Raw genomic sequence first — 12,041 nt, forward strand, 5'->3', positions numbered from 1 at the left:
ATAATTACTTAATGATTGCATTTAGAATTAATTTAGGAGTTTATTAATTAGAATGAAAGTGAACAAGAATGCTGAATTCTATGGCATGCATTCATAATAGAGACAAACCCACCTCATGTGTAGCTGCAGTCTTGAACATACTGCATACAGATTTTACATTCTTCCACAGAGCATCTCATACTATGTGACATCCAGCTATACAACAGCATTTATACACTGCATTTGAATATTGGCGCGCACGCGCGCACACACACACACACACACTCTAACACATTCCCTCGAATGACCAATTTAACAAAAACCCTGAGTAAAAAAACTGAGAAGACTTTCAGTTTTTTAATTCCTTTCTCATCTATCACGTTATCATGATCAGATAGCAGAGTTTGTGTCAGATAGAGAGTAGACCCAAGGTTGTCTCATCAATTTTCTAAAGTCAGTACACTGATTCAGGTTGACAGCGTGAGAGAGACTGTTCTGTAACAGAAAAACATTTACTTTACGACAACATATTCTGTCTCTTTCTCTTTCTCTCAAACACCTGATTTCCACAGTGCCGGCTTAACTTTACAACCGTGGCCTAAAACTCACAGGGCCTGACCCCACAGCTCAGTTCTGAAAGATCAGACGTAGTCTTCTCTGAACAACTGATATCAATCAACAAATTATAAGATCAAGAATAAGATCAAAACTATACTATCCAACACGTTATTCTGAGAGAAAAACGGCTCAAAGACAAGAGAGAGCGAGAGAGAGGAAGACAGACAGAGCCGAGAGAGTGAAAGTTGCTAACAGACATAAGCACTGAAGGACATAGTGACTTTGAGAGTTAATTAAAAACAGAAATATAATGGTCAGTGTGTATAAGTGTGTGTGTGTGTGTGTGTGTGTGTGTGTGTGTAAGTATAATAATACAATCTGACCTATTTACTGAAAGACTGATCATATCTTTTTTGATTTAAACTTAATAATATCAAATGTAATTATATTAATAAAACAATATTAACATGATCAAAATGCATATGAATTATTAATATGAAATCATATGTAATAAATTATGTAATGCTGACATTTACATTCTGTATTAGTAGTTGACAGAATGAGCAACTAAACTCACATATTTCATAAGTGTTGCTCTTTTTTTAAGCAGTACATTTATAAATGAAAATACCAAGATAAAAAGCATCTAATAATAATAATAATTAATTAATTTCTAGAAAATGCTAGAATATAGACTGACCTTCATCCCAAGATTTTCATAAACAAATTTATAGAATAAAACGTTATCAACATCCATTAGTCCCAATTAATGAAATCCTGTGTACAGTATAGCAAGTTACCAAAATGTTTACGTCTAGAAAAAATACTAATATTATAATCTTTAATCTCACCAGAATCTGGTCAAAATTCAAAACAGTCTCAAAAGTGTTGATGGGTTCCCTTATCATCGTGCTCTTTCTCCCGTCAGTCTTTCTCTCTCTTCCTTTTCGTCTGCTATGTACCTATGTTCCTCCTCTCCTTCTCCTTTTAACCTTCACGAAATATTCAGATATTAGTAACTGTATCTGCCTTATAGGGGGTGCCCTGTAGGATAACATCTATGTAAACTACATTACCCATAATGCAGTGCACTTCATTTACAGACTGCAGTTGACTGTGGGCTGTCAGCAGCTGTTAATTCACAGGACTGTGGCTTCCTAATCCTGTCTGGCGGTCAGCTGAAGTCCACTGCAGGTATCTGGATGTGAACGTGTTTTCTGCGTCATTTCATTTATTGTCGTCTGTGCTTAAGTTGAATTCGGTTAAACCTGCATTAATGGTGTTGATTGATGTCAGCTTTGTGACATAAAGTGACATCACCACAATCACCTCTACACCGTCCATTCATTAAAAGTGGCAAAAGTCCCAAAATAAAAATAGAAAATGACTATGAAAGAATGTTTTAATAAACATTAAAGTAGGCCATTAATAATTTGTTCAATTATATAATGCTTAGTCTCAGCTGAATGCTTGTCTACGGGCTACACACTCTCAGAAAAAAGGTACAAAAGCTGTCAGTGGGGCGGTACCTTTTCAAAAGGTACACATTTGTACCTAATGGGTCCATACTGGTACTTTAAATGCACATACTAATACCTGAAGTGTACATATTAGTTCCTAAAATGTACAAAAGTGTACCTTTTGAAAAGGTACTGCCCCAGTGATAGCTTTTGTACCTTTATTTTCTGAGAGTGTACAGCACTTTCGCAAATTGTCCAATGATTGGACAATTTCGGATTTATACAACTTCCAGGAGTTAGATACGTTTTTTTGTCAATCCATGTGGAAACAAATCCATGTTTATAAGGTATTAGGTTTAGATTATAAGTGCTTTTGAGGAAGAAATAACTACTGAATTTTCAGGTTAAATGTTCAAATTGCCAGGTTACCAGTCAGGGTTAAAGGGTTAATTGCATTGAATGTGAAGGATATTAAATGAGAAAACTTTTCTGCATATTTAATTATGTTCATTTTAAATGTATACATTTGTTACATTTCATTTATTTATTTTTTACTTTTATTATTATTATTACTGATATTATGTATAATTTAATTATTTATTTAGGTGGAAAGAGTTAATGTTGGGGAAAATAACATTTTGCAGTTGTTTAGAGTTGTGTTAATGCTTTGGAAAAAGTTTGAAAATAAATGAAAAAAAAAAAAAAAATTGCAGATTCAGAGTCTTTGAAATAAACTGAATTAGTATTACTTTTGGACACATATTCTGGTTATGAAGTTTAACACATTTAACATCACGTAAAAATAAATAAAAATAAAAACTTCTCTTTAAAGTGGACTAGACTTTGTCCATGGTAAAAAAAAAAAATTTATAATAAAAAATAATATATAACGCTAAACAGACTAATTAGTTTATGTACATTTAAATAAAGAAAAATCCACACAGCATGCCCATATTTGAAAGTACATAAACTACTGATCAGTTAAGCATTTTCTACTCATCAATAATTACTAGGGGTGGCACGGTACACAGATGTCACGGTTCGGTACGTACCTCGGTTCGGGGGTCACGGTTCGATACGAGTTCGGTACAACGGGGGGGGAGTTGAAGTGATCGCGCCGGAGTGCGCGCACACACACACACACACACACACATCAGTTCCAGCATTGCTAACTTGACAGCACAGTTGGTACTTTATCAAAATAAAATACAGTGAGCCAAACACCAGCGCGCCCGCCTCTGTGTCACCGCTGGAACGCGACTGAAGTACAAAGCCTATCATTTACATAATAAATAATAGTTTAGCATTCAGATACGTTACATCGCAAATATGGAAATATTATGGAATATTTGGATTTGTGCAGAATGAGAGACGTAGGCTACATGAGCACAAAGCCCCATTTCGCAAACAGTTGAGTGCGCAAGCCTTTAAAGTATACTCCCTTGTCAGTGAGAGATGCGTTCAGAATCAGCACATGGTCACTGTCTAGGGGGCTTTGTTTTCAAGTGCGCAACTCATGGCATTCGCTGTTCTTCTGCTGGCGGTTATCAAACAGCGTTGCATTACTGCGGGCGCCCCCTTCTGGATTGGGGGTGAATTGCCTGTATTCGTCGTAAGACCTCATGCACCGAACCGAGATCCCCGTACTGTGACGGTTCGAGACGAATACATGTACCGTGCCACCCCTAATAATTACATAAGGTTATTAATATGTGTTAACCAAGAAAAACAGGACACAACCTTAAGCAAAAAGAGTTAGTAAACAAACTAGAATTAGGATATTTCAGCAGTTCACAAGACCCCAGGAATATGCTAATTCATCCTCAAAACATTATTATTTGCATTTCTGCCCAATAATGAAGTGAAAGTTCAAACGCAACAACCCTTTTATCTCCTGCACATTTCCTCCACTCTCTCCATTTGACTCTCAGTCTGTTCATTGCTGTCAATCAGCAGTCAGACTCCCCGAGGCCTCTGTGCTAAAGAAGAGGTCATCCGCAGCTGCCTGACCTGGAAGTGAAATCACTTAAATGTGACCATTAAAAACAACACGCGGTGCTGTTTAACATTAGTACGAGCAAACACTGCTGTAAACGAATACATCGGTCATCTAAGACCAGACACCATCATTAGTTTTTCCATCATGGTGGAAACTTTCCATTGACCAAGCAAATTCTAATTTCCATCATTCAACTCTAAACCTGACACTCACAGAAACCATTCAACATTTTTAGGGATAGTTTGCTCAAAAATGAAAGTTATCTCATGATTTACTATTTGTTCCAAACCTCTATGACTTGCTTGCTTCTGTAGAACATAAGAGATTTTTGTCTACACAATGAAAATCAATGTTGTCCGATGTCTTTTGTGCTCCACAGAAGAAAGCCATACAGGTTGGGACTGACATGATGGTGAGTAAATGATGACAGAATTTTCATTTTGGGTGAACTATCCCTTCATTCCCTCATAAAAGGGACAGATCCCCTAAAATAATTAAATTAGGCAGCAGCTATTTGCACTAAGTGTAAATACCGAAAGATGCTATTTACACTAAGTGAAAATAGTGATAGATGCTATTTACAATAAGTGCAAATAGCAATGACTTCTATTTACACTGCATGAAAATAGCAGCACTTTCTTAGCTATATGCTATTTACATTAAGCCAGGGCAAGACACGCTGTTTGCTAGCCATTGTTTGTTTACGCTCATAGCACCTTCTGTCTTGTCCGATAACATCATGCACGTCGTTAATGACGGCATGCGATGAATGCTCGGGTAGCATCGTATAGTCTTGACATGTTTCTTGTTCACGACGCGACAAGATTTTATGAGTCAAAATCGCATAATCTGACACGGTGACTGTCGTAACCAACAATAAAAATCATGTAGTCTGAATGGGGCTTTAAGTGTAAATAGCGATAGATTCAATTTACACTACGTAAAAATAGCAGTATTTTCTTAGCATTTTCCTTATACTACTTAGTGCAAATAGTGGCAGATATCTGCACCTTATTATTGCAATACATTATAAAACAGTACACCATAATAACGCATTGAGTGTAAATGATCATTTTTATTAAAATTATTAAATGGAAGCCATCTTATTGGTACAATAAAGCCCTCCCTACACCTACTCGTAACCCTACCCAATAAACACCTGTGTGAAACTTTATATCCACTTTTCGAATATTTCCTTCATTTTTTTTTAAATAAATGCCTTTCTGATGTGATATGTAATGTGAAAAGCGAGAAGAACAAGTATTAGAACTCGGGTCGATCGCGTCAAACTTTACCACTACACGCTTTTGCTGCTGCTATTGTTAATCAGGAGTCTTTTGTAATGTTGTCAAGCCCAACCCCATGGTGGTGGGCGGAGTTAGTGTAAATAGCCTCTGCCAACAAGGTGGGTTATTTTCACTTAGTGTAAACAGACACTCTGTTTAAATTATGCCATCATTTACTCACATCGAAACTTTATGACTTTCTTCTGTGAAATACAAAAGAAGACATTTTGAGAAATGTCAGTACCACTTTATTTTACAGTCCTGTTCCGCATGTACATACTATGTACTTATAATAGAAATTATAATAACTGGGTAATTACTAACCTTGTATCTACCTCTAAACCTAATCTTAACCATGTAGTTCCTTTGTATTACCAGTACTTTTTAGATAAGTATACTGTAAGTAGGGGTGTGCGATATATATTGTCTGCGATAATATCGTAATTGTTGTTTTAACGATATGTAATTTGACATTATCGAGTATTTCGCAAAAACCAAACAAAACACCAACGGAGTGCACGCTTACATTACGTGATGAAGTCTAGACTAGAGTGTGCATTTAGAGTGCGTTCTTTCACTGCATGAATGATCACAAAATTCAAGATATGGGGGCAGAATATGCATGTATGCATGTATGTGTGTGTATCATATAGTTAAAATCACACGAAGAGTGCCGATTTTTTTTCAAAAATAAGCATGATTACAAATGTGATATTGATTTTATACAACAGTTCAATGAACAATAAGTTAATATTAAGAGACTTACGTTCTAGACACCATATTGTCTGTTTTTGCTCCATTTCGCCAACAAAAATAATTCCAAACACAGCCACAGCACTGTTTTAGGTCTCTGAGCAACATGACGATGTTGTTTCGTTCCTGAATGAATCCACCGTTTAAAATAAATGATTCGGTTCAGTCGCAATGACTCACTTATTAACATTGACTTGCTGCCACCTACTGGAGGTTTTAATTTCACATTCAAAGTATCTTTTCATTTTTAAATACCGTATTGTCCCGAATATAAGACGACCCTAATTATAAGACGACCCCCCTTTTTCCAGATGTACCTTTTGGAAAAAGGCTTTTTGAAAACCAAATATTGTTTTTTTTTCTCTCTCTCTGTAAAACATTTTTTTCTTAAATTATTTTCAAATTGCATATTTTTCCTATTTTAATTTTTGTTTTGAAAATATGGTAAATACTGGTCAAATGTACCAACAATGACATTGAAAATATACACTTTTTGATATACCATTGAAATAACAGGTAGCCCATTTGAATTATATAACATTTAGGCATTTATAACATCTCAATTTTCAATTTTATTAACAGTAGAAGTGAAATCTTATTGTAGTCTTCAAATCTGGGTACTGTCTTATGTTTTAAAACCACTTACAGAGGAAGTTTGTTCCCAGCAGGCTAACATGACAGTCACGACATATTACATTTTTCATGGCACACTCGTTTTATGCGTTTTTGGCGCCACCTATTGTTGCGGGTGTATTACTGACATGTCAAAGTCTAGACCCCGAATATAAGACGACCGCGTTTTTTCAGATGTATTTTAAAGAAAAAAAACATAGTCTTATATTCGGGTCAATACGGTAATTTGAAATATCAGTATTCAATGTTTTGTCTTTAAAATATCGAAACATTATTCATTTGTAACTGCAGGTTAAAGCACTTCATGTCCCTCTGAGCTGCATTAAACAGTGTGTAAATACATCTAAATGCCACTTCAGATGCAACTTCTGCAAAGATTAATATTGTTGATACTGGTTTCATTTGTTTGGTAACAGCCTAAATGTCTTATTATTCTAATTGACTGATTAAATGTAACAATTTGACTCAAAAGATGCACACATTTAGAACAAAAATGGTTTTATTAAAGGTAAAATTGCCCATAAAAGGTAAAAATTAATTTAAACTTATATGAAAAGATTCATTTTTATCACTGATGTGAACTGACCACACAGAATATGAAGGATATCAAAAACTGCAGCTGTCCACGGTAGTCAGATATCAGCAAAATATAGTCTGATTATCGTTATCAAAAGAATCCCAAAAAATATCGAGAAGGTTCTTTTTCCAATATCGTACACCCCTAACTGTAAGTACACATTAGGGATGTCACAATTCTCAATATAACATTGAACTGTTTGGTACGACATCTACGGTTCAATACTCGCTTATGGTTTTGGTTTTGCATTCAAATAACTTCTGTGCATTTTATTTCCTTACAAATTGGCTCAGTGTGTGTGTGCCTGCGAGTTTACGTGGTAGTTGTGTTGCCGTCTACACAGGGTCAGAAAGCTCTCAAATTTCATTAAAAATATCATAATTTGTGTTCCGAAGATGAACGAAGGTCTTACAGGTTTGGAATGACTTAATGACATAATTTTTATTTTTGTGTGAACTATCCCTTTAAGCTGGCAAATTCTAAACACACACACACACACACACACACACATTTGTGATAATATATTGAGTGAAAAACACTCTTTCAGCAGCAACAGAATAACAACAGTGTATTAAATCTGATTATAAAGAGGAAAACATTCACAAAAAGCCTATAAGGCTACTGATCAAGTTTTTCTCAGACTGGATCATTTTCCCTACAGGAATCTCCTGCGTGTGCGAGACAGACAGAAAGGGGACGGCAGAGGCAGTAATGCGTTTATGCGTAAAATTTACAGAGGTTAAAAAAAGCTCCCGGTCCTGGCGATCTTCCCATATTGTGCGGCAGGAGAAGAAAATCGATGTGGGAACTCGCGAGCGAGAGAAAAAGAGGAAGACAGGTGGAGAAATGGAAGGTTGAGGGGAGCCTGTGTGTGGGAACTTAATGACTTGTGACAGTGCAAAACTGACAGCTTAAGAATTGACGCTCTTTCGCCCCCTCGTCTCACTTTCTCACGCACCAAATTTACGACTATTCTCTCACGCTTTCTTTTGACACTTGACCTTTTGTGTTCAATCTATTTCCTTTTACTTTAATACAATCTTTGGGCCTCCCTAATAAGCTGTCCAATAGAACCAATCTCTAACAAACAGCTCCATGCACCTGACCAGCTGACCATACGTTCCTCTCGGCCGTATAGCGGCCATCGAGAGCAGCAGGGCCAGGCGTATATTTAACCTGCATGCTCAGGTTTCTGCTAGCGTATAGCAGCAGAGATGTAGTGCGTAGGTTAGCACGAATATGCACAAATCACGAGGTTTGGTCCACACATCTGCTTAGTTCAGCAAGTCTACGACATTACAAATAATCCTCAAGGGCATTCGAGGTGTTTTATAGAACTTTCAGAAATCTGAGACTTTCCACTCCAAATGACGCCAGTAAACAAATTTCGGACAGAAAATGCTGCAACGGGAAGCTGCCTGAAGTAATCATAAAATGACTGACACGCATTCAAAAAGCAAGGAGGTGGAAAGCAGAACACGCTTCTGAAGAGGCATCTGATAAGGAAGCACAAATCCATTGTATTGACTCTAATTCAAGTTTACGAGACAGATTGTCTTTAATCAGCAGGGTGTTGACACAGGTTACGACAATTCTCATACCTATTCATGAGTTGTGCTAGAACAGCCCAGTGAGCTCCATGTGTGTCGCCACCACTAAGAATAGAATGGAAAATCAATTAAAGCCGAGGCTAGTGAAGTGAAAGACTTTGAGACCCATTATTTAAAGAGTCATATTTTGGGCAGACAAGCGTTTCTAGGTTAGAACAGACCAGACTGACCACGACAAACCTCAGCAAGCCACCCACCAAAAGCAAGACAGCGAAACGCATCGGCGTAAGACAACAAAACAACGGGAGAGAGAAATAGGCACAGAAAGACAGTGACTGACCAGGGTTTGCTGGTATCTCAGAGCTTTCCTTTGCGACGCATCGGCAGCCATCGACACGCTCGCACTGAGCCAAAAATAAACACACACAGTCCCACTCCTGTGTTACAGCATATGAAACACATACACTCACCGACTCTTAGCCGTTTATTCAGTTACACACACCACCCCACTCAAAGCGCGAGATACACACGCTGTCTGACTCTTATGTTACAGTACCCGCAACACACACTTGCGAGAAAAATGCTGAGACGTGTGATTCTTCAATTAGATACACTGGAACACCATCCACAAATTGACAAAGAGTCGGCCTACCTGTAATACACTGCACCAACAACGCAAACACATCCCAAACATGCAGATATTCACAACCCTTTCAAAAAATTACCATGGTATCCATAGTTTCTGTCCAATACATGGTATTGGCAAATTCGTATATTGGCAAGCTGGTAACACAAAGGTCAGGGTTCTCAATCATTTTGAGCTACGATTTTCCAGAATTTTTCCTATGCTAGAGTACGGGATAAGGATTTTAAATTATTTTATAAAGATTGCACTCACAAAGAGCAATACTTTAGAGTTAAGAGATTAGTAAGAAATTTCCATGAAATGTTTGATTAATTTTCAAAACATTTCCAGGACCTAAAATCACTATTTTAGAACTTCTTTTTTGTTTTATCTGACATATTCCATGAGTGTGAAAACCTTGGAAAGGTGCATCTTAAATGGACTGTAATTCTATTTGGAATTATAGAAATATTCTGGGTTCCCACACTTTCTAAGAATTATTTTTTATTATTTTTACAGTGATTTGCGATAAATGGATAGCATTTTTAATCAATTAAATTAACACAGATTGGGAGAAATACTATGCAAATTTACATAACTTTCTTTAACTTACTTTAAGTTTTTAATTATTTACATTTTATAGATTTTGATTCCTTTCCAGGCCTAGGAATCATAACTTTGAAATTCCCTCATATTTCCAAAACAAAAAAAAAATCGAAATAAATTGCACTATAAATAACTTTGGATAAAAGTCTGAAAATTACCTGAATAACAGAGAAATTTATAAAATATTAATATAAAAAATATTGGTAACACTTCACAATAAGGTCCCAATTCTGAACTCTTTAGCAATGAGCAATACTTTTATTACAGTATTTAATAATCTTTATTAACGTTAGCTAATAAAAATACAACTGTTCATTGTACATTCATATTAGTGGTCTATTAAATAATATTAACAAATACAACTTTCGAATTTAATAATGTATTAGTAAATGTTAAAATCACCATTACCAAAGATTAATAAACGCTTCAAAAGAATTTGACATCGTTAGCTCATATTAACTGACGTAAACTAACGTTAAAAAAACAGAACCTTTCTGTAAAGTGCTACTAAAATATTTTTACATATCAAATTCTAAGATTATTTCTACCTAATAAAAGACTTTAGAATTAAGAAAATGTGATTAATTTACACAACTTTTCCAGTGCTCTAAAACACACTTTTGAAATACTCTAATATCCCTAGGCATTTCAGAACTAGGTATAGAAATATTAACAGATTTTTGTCATAGTTTTGCAATGTTAGCAATAACTTGCGTCTATTGTATTTTGGTTATGTTTACCATGGTAAATTCTTATTAGGTGACCATTCCTTTTATTAACACATTCGGTAGTCAACATGAAACGTATGATTCAAATCCTAAAACAAGCACTGTCAGGATATAGTAAATAAATAAGGATCAATTTTATGAAGAGGGCAAGAAAAACAGTTTTGAAAAGAAAAAAATAAAATCACTACGAAGTGTAGTGTAGTGAATAAAAACACAAAGATCAGACAGAGAGCTGGCGGAGAGAGTGACTGAAACAGATGAGCCCAAATGAGTCTACTTGTGTTTTGTGTTAAATAGATAATACAGGTCCAGATTTGCGTGTCTGTTCTTAGCTGCGGCACATGGCTAATCGCCGCCTCATCTCACATTAACGACATCCCCACTCTCAGCCGTTACTAGCGGCAACATGCCTCCCATCTATCTGCGGGCCTGAACCCCTCCCAGCTGGATTTCCGTTTTACTTCCACCTCTTCTTGTTTTTGTTCCTTCTGGCGAGCACGGGTGTTTTTTGACAGGACACCACCCCCTCGGGGGCACCCGTGTAACATGATGAGTGAGTATGCGTTTTGGAAGGAGCTAGCAGGAGGGGAGGCGGGGTGGGGGGCAACGTGACCCAATACAACAGCGTTCAATGCAGCAGCGAGGAAACTCAGATGCCCCGCACTGTCTTAAAATACAACACACTCTTGCTGTGATTCAACCACTACTCAGATTAACGGGCTGATGAATATGTAAACTCTCTGCCAACTCATGGCTTCTTGAGTCCGAAATGTTTACAGGCATTACTCTAGAGAGACGTCCGGGTGAAGCATCCGCTGATCTGAGGAGCTAAAAGTGCAGCAAAACCTCATATGTGATATTTCGTGACTTCTGAAATAGATTGTGTAGGTTGTCGCTTTTTATAATCACAACTGGGCCTGCCAATCGATTGGTCGGGATATACCTCGGTGGACGACTAAATAAAGCTTAAAGATAAATAAAGTGATTAAAGTAATCCTCCACGCATTTATATACATACCATCTGGGCCTTGCGGTGAAGGCTTCAGAGCTGGAGTCACGCTAACAGGTCAGATGGGTAGGTGTTACGGGATCGGTACAATGACGGCCGTTCCTGCAGCCACGGCAGGACAGAGAAACCCGAGCACGCGGATAAAAATGCATCACCACGGAGGCCGAGGACAACTCTGAAAAACAGACAGGGAGAGAGAGTGAGAGACACCTAATACTAAACAACTCAATACAGAGAATAACATTCAATATGGCTGACACTCAATTATAACAACCAGA

At 36.9% G+C, this 12,041-nt stretch overlaps 1 protein-coding gene across 5 annotated transcripts in view; it reads right to left on the minus strand.

Moving 5' to 3' along the window:
- Positions 1–11,920, minus strand: part of clcn1b (chloride channel, voltage-sensitive 1b) — a 34,642-nt gene extending 22,722 nt beyond the window's left edge. For 2 of the 5 annotated variants that reach the window (XM_058746732.1, XM_058746733.1), the window contains exon 1: positions 1,389–1,496. In XM_058746732.1, coding sequence (XP_058602715.1) covers positions 1,389–1,445 — 57 coding nt within the window. In that variant the 5' untranslated portion in view covers positions 1,446–1,496. Of the gene's footprint in view, positions 1–1,388; positions 1,498–9,135; positions 9,256–11,772 lie in introns of those variants that run through there. The other 3 variants (XM_058746736.1, XM_058746734.1, XM_058746737.1) reach the window with 3 other exon arrangements.
- Between the last annotated feature and the right edge of the window lie 121 nt (positions 11,921–12,041).

Source organism: Onychostoma macrolepis, chromosome 16 (assembly GCF_012432095.1).
Source record: "Onychostoma macrolepis isolate SWU-2019 chromosome 16, ASM1243209v1, whole genome shotgun sequence".
In the NCBI taxonomy this organism is placed as follows: Eukaryota; Metazoa; Chordata; class Actinopteri; order Cypriniformes; family Cyprinidae; genus Onychostoma; species Onychostoma macrolepis.